The sequence below is a fragment of the Puma concolor genome, chromosome D3, assembly GCF_028749965.1.
Source record: "Puma concolor isolate L17-30 chromosome D3, mPumCon1.1.hap2, whole genome shotgun sequence".
Lineage (NCBI taxonomy): Eukaryota > Metazoa > Chordata > Mammalia > Carnivora > Felidae > Puma > Puma concolor.
In genome coordinates, this window is record NC_141678.1 from 49,210,617 (window position 1) to 49,229,332 (window position 18,716).

General features: G+C 45.1%; 1 protein-coding gene across 1 annotated transcript in view; it reads right to left on the reverse strand.

Moving 5' to 3' along the window:
* The window catches only part of KCTD1 (potassium channel tetramerization domain containing 1), a 187,684-nt gene extending 172,741 nt beyond the window's left edge, over positions 1 to 14,943 (reverse strand). Inside the window, exon 1 of the mRNA XM_086682658.1 lies at positions 14,808 to 14,943. Within this exon, the coding sequence (XP_086538784.1) occupies positions 14,808 to 14,816 (9 nt within the window). The 5' untranslated portion in view covers positions 14,817 to 14,943. The remainder of the gene's footprint in view (positions 1 to 14,807) is intronic.
* Between the last annotated feature and the right edge of the window lie 3,773 nt (positions 14,944 to 18,716).

Consider the following 18,716-nt stretch of genomic DNA (forward strand, 5'->3'; position numbering starts at 1 on the left):
CCCCTTCATTGTCCCAGCCTGGTGTGCCTCTAAACCCGATTTATACCCTCACCTCCTCCAGCAAACCTTCCCAACTGCTCACCACTGGGCCTCCAGCCCCCTGTTTCCTGCCCCCCCCCAACCCTGTCATTTATCTTGTTTCCTCCCAAGATTCCAAGCATCTAGGGCAGAGGCTCTGCCTTCCTTGGAACCCCACAGTGCCTGATCACACGGTCCTGATTAATTGGTTGTTTATAACCCATAGCATAGAGTCTATTATTCTACTTGTATAGTTTGGATTTTTTTTAATCTTTATTTTTGAGAGAGAGAGACAGAGAGACAGAGACAGAGTGCAAGTGGGGGAGGGGAAGAGACAGAGGGAAACACAGAATCCGAAACAGGCTTCAGGCTCTGAGCTGTTAGCACAAAGCCGGACGCGGGGCTGGAACTCACGAACCGCGAGATCATGACCTGAGCCGAAGTTGGACACTTAACCGACTGAGCCACCCAGGTGCCCCTGTATAGTTTGGGTTTTTAAAAATATACTTTCTTTACACCAGGAGCTCCTCTACCGTTTTTCGCTTACTCTCGGCTTTGTGAGTTCTTCCCAGGGCATGTTCTTCCCTGTTGGCTTGGCCTTTTGCTCCTCAAATGCTCCACAGGCAGCCTGGGAGCTGAGACGCATCTTCTGTTCCCTTGCGTTTTCTCACTTCCCCATTGGTCTCTGTCGCCGACGTCCCTCACTCCCAACTTATGACAACCCCTCATCCTAGAACCCCTGGTGCATTCCTTCTGGCAGGCCATGCTTGCCCAAACACTTAGCTGTTTGTAAATACCTACTCACTTAATCTGATGGGATTAAGACACGCAGCGTCAGCTCCATGCCTTCTTACAGCATCAGCTCAGTGACTCCCTACCAGCCCTCTAGGCAACTACAATGGCAGGTGTCAGATCTCCACCGAGAGCTGCACAACTTCATCTTGAGTTCCTCCAATCCTCGTAGGTTCCACGTAGAGCCGGAAAGAATCCTCACCCATATACAACTGTGTTTGCTTGTGTGTGTGCGCGCGCGCGCACAATGAGCAACAGCAATGATTATGATGATGATGGCGTCGATAAAAATCACTATCATTTTCTGAGCACTTATGCACGGCAGGCCCTATGCAAAGTGCTTCATCGACATCCTTCAGTCAGTCCTCCCTTCTCTGCCTGCCACTCTTCCATGCCCTGTGGAATCTTGGGGTTGCTCTGAAATCACTGCAATGCTGGATAGGAATTTTTGGTTTCCTTTGTGGAGGTGAGATGGGGGTAGACCCAGGAACTCCATGATCGGCACAGAGGCTTTGGAGGACACCCATGGCGGCAGTGAAGTGAACTGACCTGATTCTACTTCATCTCTAGCTCTTATCGCCCCTCCCTCACAGAGAGGAACTGGGGTCCTGATGCTACAGTCGATCCCCGGAAACAATGACCTTCCCCTGGAGATCCAGCGCCTATGGAGCATGTTTGTGACAATAATGCCACCAAATAAGCAATGCTTGATGGGATTCTAATTAAATTAAACAGAGAAGATAGAATCTAGGAGGGTAAGTTTCCTTAAAAAGAATCAACCGTCTTCCCAGTCTTGCTTGTTACACTTCCACGCCTGCTTAGGGCTATTACCTTTCTAATTGGAAAGAGGTAACAAACCAATGGTGTGGAGGTAGAGAAATACAAAATAGAACATTTCTGTATTTCTCTAAATTGTTTCAAAAAAACATCCGGTTGAGGAACTGACCAAAAAGAAGGGGGGGTGGGGGAACTTCGCTGAGCTACAGGATTGGATATAAGGGACAAGCAGAGATTGAATGTGGTGTTTAAGGTCAGTCAAGTGCCGTGAAACTATGGAAGACTGCAGAGGTTCTGATCCCAAGAAAAGTTAAAAATAAAGCCTTTTAGAACATCCTAGGTCTGGAAGTGCTGTTCCATTTTGAAAAGGCACAAGAACACACTCTAAAATAAAAGGTGATTTGAGAAGGATGACCCACGAGGGAGGGAAGGGGGAGGAAGGTGTGAGGCACCAGACTGCCGTGGGCAGGGCACTGGCGTGAGGGGAGGAAGGCCCGTGCAGGAGGCAGAGGGGTATTCTGGTTCGTGTCTTAGTCAGCTTGGGCTGCTATAACAAAATACCATAGAATGGGGTGCTTTAAAAAAAAAAACACCTAAACTTATTTCTTAAAGTTCTGGAGGCTGACGGATTTGGCTTCTGGGGAGAGCTCTCTTCCTGGCATGTGGATGGCTGTGAGACAGCAAGCTCTCTGGTGTCTCTTCTTCTGAGGAAACTAATCTTGCGGAATCTACTGGATCAGGGCCTCATCCTTGTAACCTCATTTACCCTTCGTTACCTCCATAAAGGCCCTACTCCAAATTCGGTCACACTGGGGACTAATTAGGACTTAAACACATGAGTTGGGCAGGGGAGCACAAATAGATGGATTGTTTGGCAAATGGCTGTTGGTTAAAGGGAAGGGGCCAGTGACAGGAGAAAGACAAGGCACAGCAGGAAAGGCAGAGAGGACTAGTGGAGCCACGGATGGGATTTCTGGCGTCAGGGAGTGGCGAGAGGAGACAGCTTCTCAATAATCATGAGGCCAGCTTTTCTGATAAGTGGGAATGGGTTTGGAATTTGAGAGGAGTAAAAAGATCCAGAAAAGCCTCCATGGGGAATGGGATAAGACTAAAGTGGGGGCTGCCATGCAATACCAAGGGGCCAGGCAAGGTGAGCTACCGTGATGGCCATCCAGACATCAGCGTCAACGTCATCTCCTTGTGGAGGTCTCGCCTAACCACACTGTTTTCATTTTCTGCATAGTACTTAGTGGTATCTGATGAAGTTATCATTCCCCCCTGTGCGATGTAAGCTCCATGGGACTCTGGATTCTTTTTTTTTTTTTTTGGCTTGCTTGTTGCTATTTCTAAGGCTGAGGGTAGTGCCTGACACAGTAAAAACCAAGGGAGTCTCTGCGAGCTGAATGGACGAAACGACTTTGCAATGGCGCCAATGAAAGAATTAGGTGACCTTCCACCCGTTGTCACTCAGGCTCCCAGGATCAAAAGTGTGGAAAGAGAAAGGTTATCCAGGACTTGCACTGGCAAGGTAGGAATGACAGAGGGGGCCACATGAGGAAGGAGTTGAGGGTGCTAGTGAGTCTGCTGTGGAAATGGCTGAAAAGGAGAGAGATGACAAGGAAGAAAGGCAGACAGGGAGGGAGGGAGGGTCGCAGACGTAAGAAGAGAGGAAGCAGGGAAGGCTGGAAAAGCGGGTTTAGTAGGAACGAGTCGGAGAATGAGATACTCTGGTCAACAAGAGGAGGCTGCAGCCAGAGTTTGCTGGACACCAGCGTGTGTCCACAGGTGGCTGCCAGTGTGACAAGAAATGGAGGGAGGGGGACTGAAGTTTAGCCCCCCAATGCACCGTGAAGTAGGGCAGCCCTTCCTAAGGCGCTCCATAAGCGGTAATTCTGACAGTTGACGCTACTATCACAATAAAGGGCTCCGTGGTCAACTAAGTTTAGAAAGCATGAGTTAGAAAACGGATTCACATATTGCAGGATTTCTACAAATTTTTGAAATACTTAACAAGGCTTCAAAGAAAGGTACAGTGTTCTCCAAATCTACTTGACTGATGAATCCTTTTTATTTCTCTCTAGGAATAGCCCTGAGGGCCTTCTGTTCCCCCCCCCCCCCCAGAAGAGAGGTCCTCAAAGTATGGTCCCTGGGACAGCACTATCAGCATCCCCTGGGGACCTGTTAGAAATGCAAATTCTCAGCTCCCATCCCAGACCTCTCTGATCAGAAAGTCAGGGTGGAGGCAGGATTCTGAACAAGCTCTCCAGGTAATTCTGATGCATACTAAAAGTCCAGAACCATTGAGCTAGAAAATACTTTTATTATTTTTTTTTTCAACGTTTATTTATTTTTGGGACAGAGAGAGACAGAGCATGAACGGGGGAGGGGCAGAGAGAGAGGGAGACACAGAATCAGAAGCAGGCTCCAGGCTCTGAGCCATCAGCCCAGAGCCTGACGCGGGGCTCGAACTCACGGACCGCGAGATCGTGACCTGGCTGAAGTCGGACGCTTAACCGACTGCGCCACCCAGTCGCCCCTAGAAAATACTTTTGAGAAGTCTGATTCGGGTTCAAATCTGGGAAAGACTATTCCTTAAGGGGTGAGATGAGTCTTTCGTGTTAATGCTAAGGTCATATAATATGACCACAGAAGTTGAAATGGAGAAGAAAAATGTGTGTCCAATTGTAATGTGCAAATTAAGATTGCAAAATTTAATATTAGCCTAATTCATAAATCACATCAAGATTTGAATACGAATGACTTTGGATTCCTATTCCTTTGGATTATTCATCTTGTTATGTCCCTCTGTTAGCACGATTCAAGAGCTGACTTTTTTCCAATGTACTTTATCAAGTTGTGGAGAGGGGGGGTGAGGGAAAGGAAGAGAAATGGATTTGAAAACTATTTCCTTTCTTTCCCCTTGTCCATGCTTTGACAGAGTTACCGAAAAGTAATTGAGGCCAAAAGGTAGACAGCAATGGAAAGGAGAAGATAGATCACATGGAAGCTGTATCAGCACCTCTTAAGTAAAAAAAAACTGACCCTAAGTTTCTGTATTATATGTCTGGCTATCTAAACTCATATTTAAAACCTGATTTTAAAAGCAATTATTTGGGGGGGGCGCCTGGGTGGCTCAGTTGGTTAAGCATCCGACTTCAGCTCAGGTCATGATCTCACAGTTCATGAGTTCGAGCCCCGCATCTGGCTCTGTGCTGACAGCCCAGAGCCTGGAGCCTGCTTCAGATTCTGTGTCTCCCTCTCTCTCTGCTCCTACCCCGCTCAATGTCTGTCTCTCTCTCCTTCAAAAATAAATAAAAGCATTAAAAATTTTTTTAAAGCAATTATTTGCAAAGAGCTTTATAAATCAATCAACTCAGGAGCACTTTATCTACTTTTGTAATAAATGGTTGTTGGGTCAGCACAGATTTATCAGAAGGTATAGTTTTCAAGTGTTAAAAAGCGTATCTGTCCCATTCCCTAGCAGAATAATGGTGTTTACCACGCATTTGTAGTTTGCAAAAAAGTTGTCAGAAATAATTCGGGATATATGAATGCTTCAATGGTACAATGAAAACAAAAATGTGACTCAAAGGAATCTGGGGGCATGTTTCCAAAGTAAAATTAGAATCTAGGCCTACATCTTAAGATGCATTTCGACTCGGAATTTTCCTAAAAAGGGGGGAAAAAAAAGAAACAAAGAAGACCCCTTAAACAATTATACAGAGCTAAATGATTAAGCTTTTTTAAAGTGCTTTAGCCAGAAATAGTCTTAAGTTTCTAATGCATTTAGACATAAAGGCATATCAGAAATGAAAGAATAACATTGTTCAAAGATTTGCATGAGCACAAAGGCTTAATTGGAAGAAAAAAAATGATAAGAAATGTCTCTGATTTCTTAAGGTAGAAGTTTACAGAACTTCCATTCTTTCACTTGGTCAGCTCTGGTTCATTGCCCAGCAATATACATGACTGGCGGGGTCCCCGTGAATCCACTGGTCATGAATTTCCATGGGTCCTTCTACTAAGTGGGGATGAGCTACACTAGAGGTAGGTCTAAATTAAGATCTGTGTTTCCTACAGAAAACCACCTGCAGCTCTTAGCTAGTTTAATTTGTGCAACCTTAGAGTGATCCATTTCTCAATACTATGGACCACTGAACTATAGTATTGCCAGCATGAAGGAAGGCTTCATTCTGAAATTGTGGCCCTCATTTAGAGAGTTGTCTGTTCTCCCCAACTTCATTCAAGCATACTGAAGAAAGGTCAGGTCCAAAGTCATTAGACTGCAGATTCTAAAACCTGCTTCCTGTTCCCAGAGTTGGAACGGCATTTCTGATCAGAGAGAGGTTGAGTTAGTTCATATAGCAGGTGAATTTCTTTCCCCATGTGAATTCCTGGAACTCATATGCAACAGCGCTGTGCTAAGAGTTGGCCCTCATGTATACAGGAAGGTGATGGCCATCTGGCAAAGCACCTGGACCTTCTTACCTCCTCAAAAAATGATGAGCAGTGATTCTGGAGAGGAAACCAGTGCTAAACAGAAATAAGACCAACTGCCAACTTTGCGGGCCACTCACAATTTCTGAAAATGGTTCTGAGGTTATAAATACCTAAAGGCCCTGGTAGAAATTTTAAAGGGTAAGACATTTAACATTTTTTTCATGTGCCTTATCTCATACAATTGAACAAAACCCCCGTATACTCACACTGTTGATTTCTCTTATCTCTAAATCACTCTAGTAGTTACAGAGGGACCCACCATTTAGCACTGTAATATAGTACAATCTCCCCCATTAAATTGGTTTCCTGGGGGGCACAGAGTAGTAAATATTTTTTTTTCTTCACTTGCTAAGGTGGGAGATTAATGACACCCACCTTATAGGTGGCTGAGAGGAATAGGAGAGCTAACATACGTGAAATTCCGAGCACAAGAAAAGTGCTTAATACTTATTAACTACTGGTAGCAACCATTATTAAGAAGAGGCAGTAGTACCTGGGAGTTAAGAGCACAAACATGGAAGCCTGAGTGCAGCATCCAAATCCTGGCTCTGTCACTCACCAGTATGCGGCCCTGGACAAGTTACTTAATCTCTCTGGGCCCTGATTTCCTCATCTCAAAGATACTAACAGTACCATCCTCTTGGGTGACAAATGGAAATTGGATTAGATACTATATTACAAAGTCTTTGGAAAACATCCTGGCACATAGGAGGTGCTATACTGGTGTTACTATTTAATTCTTACCACAACCCTCAGGGGTGGGTGAAGCCAAGGTTTCGGGTCATACAGCTAATGGTGGGTCCACGGTTCTAAGCAAGTAGAAGAGGCAGCTGATGTCAGTACGCTGACATCAGAGGGTTACATGCGAGTCTCTAGTTGCACATGACTGTTCCATTCCCTGGTGGCACATGCCTGCCTCAGATGGCTTATCACCTTCACTAGTATTCCTGATTACTAACTGGCAACCCAGATGCTCTTAACGCACAGCATGTGCCAGCATCCTGCATGCCAGAGGTTGACAGCACTTCCTTGTATTGATTTGCTTAAATGCATAGGAAAACAGATCTCTTAACTTGTCTCTGGGAAACGGACAGCGAGTGGATCTGAATAGACCACCGTGCCTGCTTTCTCTCCCCTCCCTGGTCCACAGCACAGGGGCAAATGGGTAACTCCGAGGGGTGGATTCTTCCAGCCACCACTGTTGAGCCTCAGTTGTTTCTGTGAAGGAGCCAAAGGAGGTTTTTAAAGTTGGCTCAGGCTTCCCTTTGCACTGAGGGTGGGGCAATGGTGAGAAAGTAAGAGAAAGACCAGAGGCTAGGCCAAGAATTTTGCTTGTGAATGTATACCACTGCCATCTGCTGGATGGAATGGGTATCAGATCTGTTCCGATGTTTCTTTGCTGTATAATAAGCAAATTCACTGATTTCCCAATATGGGTTCAGAACCTAGTGGTTTCATCATTTCACAGAATCAGTTCTAAACGTCTGCAGATCTTGGAAATCTCATGACAACCGTGCACAGAAGGACTGTCATGTGAGTAACTGAAAGGTAAGCTGATGATGTCTTTGAAGCAATGCCCTATTTGGCATTACTAGTTCCCCAGATCAGAGTTAGTCTGTTCCCAAATGGTTGATCGAATTGGTTAGAATAAGCCCATAACTATCCAGCAAGGGCATCTGGCAGGACTTGGACCCTCCTGTCAATGGCAAAAAGTACTTACAGGGAAGTGAATTCACCATCTGGCCTTATTCTTGTGTTCTCTGAAATTCTGTGTTCATGTATCCAGTAATTACTTATTGGGCACTTATCCTGTGTGCCAGGCACATATCAGGAACTAAGGAAGCAAAGAGGAATAAACGTAGTCCCATTTAATGATATTAAATGGATATTTCCTGAGTGCTTACTACGTGCCAGGCACATGCATCCAGTCCTCAGAACCACCCTAGGATTTATTATTATCTCCTTGTCAATGATCTTATATTATTTCATTTACAAAGACCTTATACTATTATCTCATTTAGAGTGACTCTTCCTGTCTCATTTACAGTTCAGAAAACCGAAGCTTAGGGAGATTAAGTAACTTACACTAGATAATACAGTTAGAGCTGGAGTGAGAGTTGAATGTGGGTAGTGGGAGTGGACGGGTGGAGGAGAGAAGGGTTGGCAACATGGGGTTATGTAGATGTTTTTTCTCATGTAGAGAGTCTGGGTCGTTCATTTTACACACATTTTCTGTCCCATTAGCACAGAATCCCGGTAAAGTAAAAGTGCCACACAACACTACGTAATGTAGCAGCAGATGCTTTGGAAAGATTGATCAGGAAGAATATCCCTTCCTCTAGCAAGCATCTGAAATCTATCTAGTTAACATTCTCTTCAGTTCTTAACTCTTCCTAACAGCAGCCTCAGTGTCGACAGCAAGACCTGAATTATCGTCGGTTCTCATTGAATGGAAAACAAATCTGCATTTTGGCCTGCATGACAGATATGGGAGAGTGAATGATTTGCTCAGCAGGAGCGAGGGAGCGATTCAGATGTATGATCACAACAACTGCAAATCGCTTTTCATTTGTTCTCTCTCTGCTCTTGTGTACGAGCAGGGAAGGTGCAGGTGCTAGTGAGGGGATGCCAGGGTGGATGGGAGCAGGAAGAAGAGAAGAGATGACGAATGGAAGCTGGTGGCAGAGAAGAAAAACACTCTGTGCCAAGTGCCTCTGAAAAGTGTTCAAATAGTTTCTACTGGACAGAAAGAAGTAGAAGTGTAGGCGGGACAGGAGAGTGGCTAATGGTGGGTAGGGGTTTGTAGTCAGCTCGCTGGACTAGATTCTCTGCTATGCCAGTAGCCTAGTCTTTGACCTCAGACAAGTCACAGAATCTTTTTATTCCTTACTTCATACACCTGTAAAATGGGGGCTGGCTTACAGTGCTGTTTTGGGCGTTTACTGAAGTAGTCTAGACTGCCCTCCGTTATTTGCAGCAAGGGGCCAGAATTTGGATGGATCCTTTAGAAAAACTGCCCGTAGGCTGGCTCGATGCTATTTATTTACACATCAGTTTGCTATACATACTCATATTTTGCCTCTCCACATCCTATAAGGCAGGTTGGAGAGTTATTATCATTCCCATATTTATAGAAGAAACGGATCTCCATGTGTTTGGTTGAAATGAAGATGTTTGTCCAAGCACAGCCTGCCCTCAGGGCCACCCACATGAGAATCACCAAAAAAAAAAAAAAAAAAAAAAAAAAAAGCATCTTATGGAATCACATTTGTGTATCAAATTCCTACGCAGAGAGTGGTTTTCAAATTGTTTCCTGGAAATAACTGAAACCCGAATTTCTTGGAAGGAGCTCCAACCTGGAATTTCCTAGAAGTACAAACAGAAAGGGGAAAGGCTATTATAAGCATTCATGGCAGATTTCTTTCACTGAAATTCTCTTTCAAATCAGTTTTGAAGTTGAAAGAAAAACTGAATACCTAATTTTAAGATTATTTTTAAAATTAATCTACTGTTCATCAGCCAATGTTATTTTGGTGGTGAATAACATATTGGGCAAAACACTATTTCCTGATTGTTGCACGTGCTTGTGAGGCGCAATGTGAGGGAACGCGTTTTAGAGAAATAAGAATGAATGGAAAGAATGGACAAAATATTAGAAATACCGAAAACAGTTCCACATAAGTATTAAAGTGTAGTACTGAGACACACACTAGCCTAGGATCAGTACAAAAAGTGAGGGGACACAGGCACTAAAATCTAACTAAGGGGGAGAAAGCAGAGCTAACTCAAATCAGACCAAACAAATGCTACTGTGCTGAGGTTCTGAAAAGTTCTGTTACTGATCTCTAAGAATTGTGCCAGTTATTTGTATGTCGGTGGGCTTTTAAAAAGCGTGGTTGAAGAAGTTTTCTAATAATTTAATATATGCTCATGAAACTTTTAACACAATTACCTGCACTGTAGGCACAGACTTGACTGTCTTTCAGAAGGTTAAACACAGGCCTATTCAAATGAGGGGGTGCCTGGTGGCCCCGTTGGTTAAGCGTCCAACTTCAGCTCAGGTCATGATCTCGCAGTTCGTGAGATCGAGCCCTGCGTCGGGCTCTGTGCTGACAGCTCAGAGCCTGGGGCCTGCTTCGGATTCTGTGTCTCCCCCCTCTCTGCTCCTCCCCCACTCACGCTCTGTCTCTCTCAAAAAATGAATGAACATTAAGAAACTTTTTTAAAAAATGATGAATTCCAACTTAGCTGGAATTGGATACACAGACCATCGCGGTTTAGTTCATAAATGAAAAGGCACCCTGGATAACAGGGTGAGAGCAGGGAGATCAGCGCCTGACACGGTACATGCTCCATACACAATTGTCAAGCAAGTGGAGAGATTGGAGGAACTCCGGTTCCCCTTGTGAGCTCAGTTACACAGGATGTAAATGAGACTCATCAGTGCTCCTCATTCTGGCTACTAGAAATGAAGCGAAAGCTACAAAATCTGCCCCGTCTTCAGAATCCCAATGTCTGTTCAGTTAACACATCAGAAACCTAGGCATCGCCATCTCTCTTCTTGTTCACTGATAAACCAATCCTTTTGCTACATTCTGTCAATTTCACCCTCTAAATACAGCCTACAATTTTACCTTCCATCCCTCTGTTTCCCCTGCTACTACCTGAACCTCAGCTATATCTTCTCTTGCCTGAATGATTGTTATAGTCTTCCAAGGGCTATGCCTCATCCATTCTTGGTGCCACTATTCATCGCCCACAGTAACACTGGAATTATCCTTTCAAAACACAAATCTGATTAAGTCCCTTATACTTCAAAGCTCTAATCGTTGTTCAACTGCTTGATTAACGTCTGTCTCTCTCCATGTGAATCTTAAGCTCCAGGAGACTGGGGACTCTGAATGCTTTTTCTCACCATTGGGTCTCTGGCATCTAACACAGTGTTTTGTATACAGCAGGCACAAATAAATATTTGTTGAATCAATAAATGAACCGAATGAATACTGGCTTGTTATTCTTAAAGGATAATCTCTGTTTTGCCTTCCACACTGTTATCTCAAATCAAACTCATCAACACGCTTAACGTGATTTACATCTAGTACATTTTTATGAATGAAAAGCCAGAGTGCCTAAGAAAATTGAATTGTTTCGCGCTTCTGCATGAGTAAGCTATTAAAATAAGCAAACGTGCTTGCATCCGAAATTTTCATTTTCATTCCCAAGATGGTTCATCCTAAAGATGGAGAAAATAAGAGCTCCCCTTGCTTGGGAAACTGTAAATTGCAGTCCCAAAGAAGGTCCGGAAATACAGTTTAAGATCCAACTAAATATAAGCCTTAATGAACTGATGGCTCACAAACAAATATCCTTTGAATGATTCAAAATGGAAAAGATCTTAGCAGAAAACACCACATTTCAGAATTAGGGAACAATCATTCTGATTTTAAGATGTTGAGAAAAGAAAGCATTTGTGCAAACAACTTATTGCTAAACCTAGAACTACATGGAAGTTTAATTTTCAGAAAGTTCTTGGATACAATACATCTTTCGCTAATTACTTTTACATTTAACAACAAACTGCTTTGGATAAATAATCGTATGCCAAAAGGTCCATAATGCTATTTAACAAATGGGATAATACATTTTCATCATCATCTAGTAGAAGTCTTAATACATTTACTTTCCCAGTACTTAGGTAGTATAATTTGTACCATAATTACTGAATATTCTCCGAAATAAATACCTCACATCAGAGTAATGTGGATGGTCAGTAAATCACTATTACTTAAATAAGGATGAACCAAGCTATCATTGCGCACCCCTACTATGCAAGCCCTGGCAAAGAATTACAAATATGAAAATCTTACAGCTAGAAGAGAGACCTCTAGTGTGTGTTAGAGAACTTTATATTGTGCTTCGGGCATAATTAATACAGCAAAATCACTGCAGTCATTTTGAATACTGTGGTGGGAGATTTTTTGCCAACTATCATTCACGCTCGATCCGCTTCAAAATTTCTTCCCAGCAAATGTATGATATTTTTGCCTACTTTCTTTTTTGTAATCATATTGCTTAAAACCAATGAAGTTTTCTCCGTGATGCAAAGTTTTAAAATTCAACGGTCACCTTTGCAACCTAATTAGTAAACATTAAACCTACTGTCATCATAACAATTGCTAACAATTCTTTGCATTCAAGCAGCAGCAGGACTCCTGAGCCAAATTGTTGCAGCCAGTGTGCGGTCTCCTGAACACCAGCCCCTCACGGTAAGCCAAATGCCACACAAATATAAACACGAGGAATAGATCGGCACATCGCCCATTATCCAGGAGACAAATGGACCCACTACTATTTCAAATTCACCAAGTAGGTTAGCTATTAGATTCCACGGTTTCCTACATATGCAGGTAAATTCCTTGATGTAAAATCAGATTTAATGAATCATGCAAGGCATCAGCCTCAGCCTTTAAAAATCCTTTATTTTCTCCTTTTCCACATTAAAAACACATTTGAGATAAACACAGAAGATGTTTCTCCAAAGAACACACATACACACAAAACAGGAGGTCTCTTAAGGAGTCTACTGCTGAGAAGGTAAAAGCATTTTGCTCATTTTTAATTTGCTAAAACAATCCAAGCATGCTTGGTACCCAGAGGGTATTCTCAAATAAACTTGTATCTCTAGCTGCCAGCTTAGTTGATTGAAAACAGAAGGCAAACGTTTCTTAAAGAATGAGTATGTTAAACTGTTATGTCTCTCCCAGTTCCACCAAGGACACACACACACACACACACACACACACACACACACACACGTCAAAGATTTGCTTGAAAGCAGCCGCCAGTTCTCTATGATCTAAAAGGTAATGCAGCATTTGTACCAAATTACTGCTGCCTACTGCGGTGCACCTCTTAGCGAGGAAGCCGGTGCCACGGGGACACTGGGCAGTTCCTGCGTGCTGTTCTCCACGCACAAAGCCGACAGCCCCATTTGCAACTTTGCTAACTTAGTTGGTTTCCGCCCAGCCGGCCCCCGAAGCACAGTCACGGTGAAAACGTTTTGATACCAGAAAATCATTTCCACGACAGTTGCAAGTGTTCGAAAGCACAAAGGCAGACACTGCCGACCCGATCTAGCTAGGAAGTTTCGGTACTGGGGCGGCCGTGCGGAGCACGCGTCCAGGTAAGGGATTTCTGCACCTCAAGTCTGGTGCTCTCTCCCTGGATGTTTTGGGGGTCGACCTCACTTTTAACGCGAACTCGCCAGAACGCGCCCCCCACCCCACCCCATTCTTTTTTGAGGAGGCTCGGACTCTATTTTCCAGCCGGGTCCCTCTGGGGGGCGGGAGAGGAAGCACACTTCACATTTCAATAAAGAGGGGCGGCGGGGTGGCGGGGTGGAGGGGAGGAAAGAGGTCAGAGAGGAGCCAAACTGCATCCCTCCCGCCCACCTCCGTGCCCCAAGCGCTGGTTCAGGCGCGGAGACGGGAGGCGGCCGGGACACTCTGTCCCTTTAAGGGAACCTTGGCCGCCAGAAGGGGAGGGAAGGATGCGGGCTCCGGGCTCGGACTCGGCGCTGCAGGCATCGCGGAGTAGAGGCGAGCGCAGCAAAGCCACAGCCATTACCTGCAGCGCTCACATCCTTCCCCCACCCCGGCACCCCCTCCCCCGTCCCCGCCTCCCAAGGAGACTTCTAATCCGGAGCATGTGCCGTGCCCTTTATCCGGGGAGGAGGTGGGGAGGAAGAGGAATGAGAGCTTTTTAAAAATAAATGAAACGTTTGCACCCGGGGGGGGGGGGGGGGCTGGAAAAGGGAGGGAGTGGTGGGAGGGGGCTTTAAAGGCGCCCGGGTGGGCGGAGGCGGCGAATCCGGATCAGCCCGGCCGGAGACGGACGGCGGACAGCGCTGGGCACCGGCCGCGGCTCACAAAGAGGGAGCGGCGCGGTCCGGCCCGGGCAAAAGGGGAAGGAAAAACCGCCTCGGGGCCCGATCCGCTCGGCAGCCACAATGGCGTCTTTCACTGGGCGTCCGGGGGCGCCACCGAGGCTGCGGGCGAGGAGGGGGCGGCGGGCCCCCACCCCCGGCAGGCGGCAGGAGCGGAGCCCGGGGCGCCGCCGCCCCCGCGCGCCCCGCTGGGCGCTGCGCTCGGCTGGGGGCGCTCGGGCCGGCGGCGGCGGGCCGGGCCCGCGGCGCCGGGAGGCTCTCGGCGGGGCTGCTGTGCGGGCGCGGAGCTCTGCGCCGGGAAGAAAGGGACGCGCGCGGCTCGGCGAGGAGGGAGGGGTGAGGGGAGGGCGGGGGAGAGCCGCGGCGAAGCGGCCGCCGGGGAGGCTGGCGCGCGAGCGGCGGGCGGGCGAGCGGCGCTGGCACAGGCTCCGAGAGCCGCGGCTGCTCAGCTTCCAGATCCGGAACCGGGCCCCAGCGCGCGGGCTCCGGCCGCCCCGGCCCCGGCCCCGCCGGCCGCGCCCGCTCCGCCCCGCTCGCGCCCGCTCCCGCTCGAGGAAGAAAGCCGAGAACCCGCAGAAGCAGCCCCGGAGCAGGCGACGGCCGCTGCCCCGCCGCCGGCCCGAGCGGATCCCGAGCCGCCGCGGCGGGCTGTGTGTGTGCGAGTGTGCCGCGCTCTCGCCCCATGCCTGGCACATGCGTAAAAGCGAGTTGCGCCCAAAGTCCCAGCCATACCCTCCTTAGCAAATAATAACAAACCCAAACCGTCAGATCTTACCTGAAACATTGAAGCACAAAGTCTCTCTCCAAGTCCCCTTTTCCTTTTCCTCTCCCCCCTTTTCCGATTTCTCTCCCAGCGATCTGCTCGGCTCGCCACACCAGAGAGAAATGCAATAGCTTGGCTAAGGTAGACAGAACAAAATACAGAGAAGAGTTGCTCCAGGGCTTTGAAACCCCTCAAGGCAAGGATCAGGATACAATTAGCTCATGCCTCTACCTCCAGTCTAAATCAATCTCCAAAATAAAACTTAAATCAAATTAACTGATCACTGGGCAGACAATTGATCTCCTTCAAAAATAAAGCTCTACGTATACGTATAGATAAATACACATATAGGAATTTTTTTTCCAGGTTTTTTTTTTTTTTTGGTGGAAAAACAGTCTTATTCCAGCCTCCAACTTGCTTTTTACCCTCCTCTTGCACAGAAAAGCTGATTTTAATCGTTGTGATTAGTTTTGATGTAACGTTTCCGCGGGCGATTTCTGCAAATGGATGGAGTGTTTCTTTGCCAAAAGAGGGAAAAGCAGCAGATGATGATAATTATAAGGATTGTTGGTTGTTTCTTTTTATTTGTGTTTAGGGCTCTCTCTTCACTTTCTCAAGTTGACCTGACATTGCTGTTACACTAAGGTCGCACAACTTGTTGATGAGGATCACCGCCCTGTCTGATCAAAGGATAGGTGATAATTTGGCAACAGAGCAGCACATTTTTGGTTCCTTTGGCGACATAACGTCCCAAATGACGTGGATAAAAATAAGCACATGCAGTCTGCTTTGCCCCAATCAAGTCTGAATCAGCGCCTGGGGGTGATACACAAACTCATTTCAAATGTTCAACCATGCAGAATTGCAAAAAGATTGAAGGAGTTACACCACATTTTTTAAAAAAATAGCAAAATTAAAACAAAACCTACATTAGGTGTAGCCAAAGACCTGCCGTTTAGGTTTTATTTGATCAACCTTCTGAACATATCTTGCCAGCTCCCTTCTGTTTGCTTCTCTCCACCTGGTACCTTTTATGGGGGGGGGGGGGGTTGAATAATTCCATTATTTGACGGAAGTGCTCAACAGAGCTAAAGAGAGTCTAACATAAACACATTTCCCCAGATTGCAACTCTACTTCTGATCTCCCCCCGCTCCTCATCACCACTCCTTCTTTTCTAGGTCTTTGTTCAAAGAGATTGTGCCTGAGCCAGTCGTTATCTTCATTCTTTCTAGTTACAGTGGGATATTTGGTTGTAACTCTGAGGTCACCTTTCATTAGTGTTATATCCTTGCAGGATACTTTTTGAAAAGGTATATTTTTTTGAGCACTTCACAGTTCATTAATTCAAAGACTTTGCTGACATTTCTTATGAAAAAGACCAGGCTGTAAGGCCAACGAAACTAAAAAAAAAAAAAAAAAAAAAAAAAAAAGAAGAAGAAGAAAGAAAGAAAGAAAAAAAGAAAGAAGGAAAGAAAGAGAAATCCCTAAATAGAAGCAGACATGTCCTGTGAATACCTGCAATTGGCAGCCTTGCACAGGAAGTCTTTTTTAAACTATCATCTTTCTTTTAAGGTAAGAAACTGCTGCAATCCCAGCAGCAAAGGGAAGGCTCAAGGTTCTAAAAAAGATCGCCAATCACATCAGTGTAATAGCAACATGAGTGATTAATGTCATTATGAGAATCAGGGGCGTTGGTAGATTTTTTTTTAACACAAGTTCACATGACGCGGGTATCTGCTTTGAGGAAATCAGTGACCTGTAGGAAGAAAAAAACGAAGGGCCCCCAAAACAACATGAAACAAAGTCACATTTTTCTTTGCTCATTATCTTTCTTCCCCCCCCCCCCCCCCCCCGCTCCCACCCAACACAAGGTAGATACATCCTCTAATCTGCAATGAAAAATTTTAAATGGTCACAAAACCCCAAATTCAGTTGAATAAGAACTTTGTTCTTGCCCCCCAAATGGCACTAAATGTTAATATAGGAGGATGTGAGAAGACAAGAGACTGATATGACTTAATACATAGAAGGTGTGGCTCGAAACCACTTTTATTAAAGTCTGGAGGGCCTTGTGTCACCATCCTGGAATGTTAGAGCTGGGCAGATCATTTGTGGACTTCTAGTTCTTTACATCATTTTACAGATGAGGAAGCGGAAGCAGCTTGCCCAAGGTCACACGCCAGTCAGTGACAAGACCAAGATCAGGCCAGGAGGGGTAGGGGTAGGACAAAGGTGAGTGGTACCCCCCTGAAGGCACTCAGCTTGAGAAACTGCACAGCATTCTAAATTATACTGACATGGCCTAAAAACCATACTTCCAGAATTCCCTTTCTGGAGTTGTCCTAACAACCTGTTAGCACAATCTTTTAAATATCTCTGATGGCAGCAAATCCCTGTCCTTTGAGGTTTAACTTTTGGAAACAAGCACTCTCCTCCCACCCCTCCCAAAAAAATGAGTATCAGGTCTGGGAATAAGTGAATAATGAAGATGCTTACACTATTTAGAGTCAAAAAAGAAAATATGACTAAAACCAATGAGGCCAATTTTCTTATTAATTCCTAAATGAACCGAAGACTACTGGCAAAATATTTTAAGCAATGGAATTACTGGGATTTTGGTTTCCTAGATAACTGCTTTGAAGAGAATAATATTCACTCGAACAAATTAAGTTCTGAGATGTTCGCGTTAAAGGTGTTTAAATACTTCAGAATGATATCACTTACAAAAAGACACTCTTTTTAAGCTTACGGTAATTGACGTTTTAAAGTGATGCGCCTTTCAGTTGATTGCTGACTTTGTGGTAATCCCAGTGGCAAATGGACTGCAGAGTCAAGTCTCATTTTATCATGGTGAGGATCCTAATTTTCTTGTAGTTTGAAGGAGACTCAAAGTTGAGACTATGAGGATTCAGAAGGAAAACTTACTTTGTACTAGGCAATACAAAGAGAAGAATAAACTTCACAACCTTCAAATCAAGGATGACAACAACTTATTTTACATTTTAAGAAGGAGTTTTAATGAAATGGCATGTGAAAAGCAAGGTCCATGTCTTGCCAAGTATAAGATACAAATTTACCAACTTCACCTCCATCAGCCCGTGCAATTGTGAAATTACCCCAAAGTGTTTTTTATCTGACTAATATCTGTGCAAGTGAATGCATGCAGTTTGTGATCTCTGCACTGCTTTTTTTTTTCACCAATCATGAAGAAGTTGGGGGGGGGAGTATATTAAAAATCCTTCTAAGCTCCTTTTTCAATAAATAGTTGAAGTGAGAGCAGCAGCCTAAAAACCGTTAGCAACATGGAAGACAATGGCAATAAAATTGTCAGCAAGAAAACAATCAGAAAGAAAACACAGACCTTTGTTTCCATCTCCCAGGGTCTCACTATCAAAATGAGTTCCACCAGTTTTTAAGGCATAAAAGCTATGGTAGAATATTTTGAATTGGAACCAGGAGCTTGGCGGAAAAAAGTTTAGCGCCATGAACGTTGAGGAAGAGAAAACAGGATGTCCTTTAAAGAGAGAGGCAGTCCCTTTTACTGTTAACGTGGGGACAGCTCATTGGGTAGCATTGTGGTCGCTGAACCCTCAAATCACAAGTTGGCGCAGAACATCACGGCTTGATCCAGGGGTAGCCCTGCAGTACATTCTCGGTGGCGATTTGACAAGATGTGGACATTACTTGCTGAGATGAAATGTGAAATTGCAGAACCCTTAACTGAAGCAGCCAGACACCCCAATCAAAGTTAAAAATCCCACTGTACTTTCCGTTCGGAAGAAGAGAGAAGCCTTAGTGCCTGGGTTCAACCTGCACATGCATAGACATCACTGGGCACAGCAAGGCTGCCACATTTTCTCCCTATATGTCACTAAATAAGAGGATTTCCATCATTGCTTCAGCAGGATTCACCTATAACT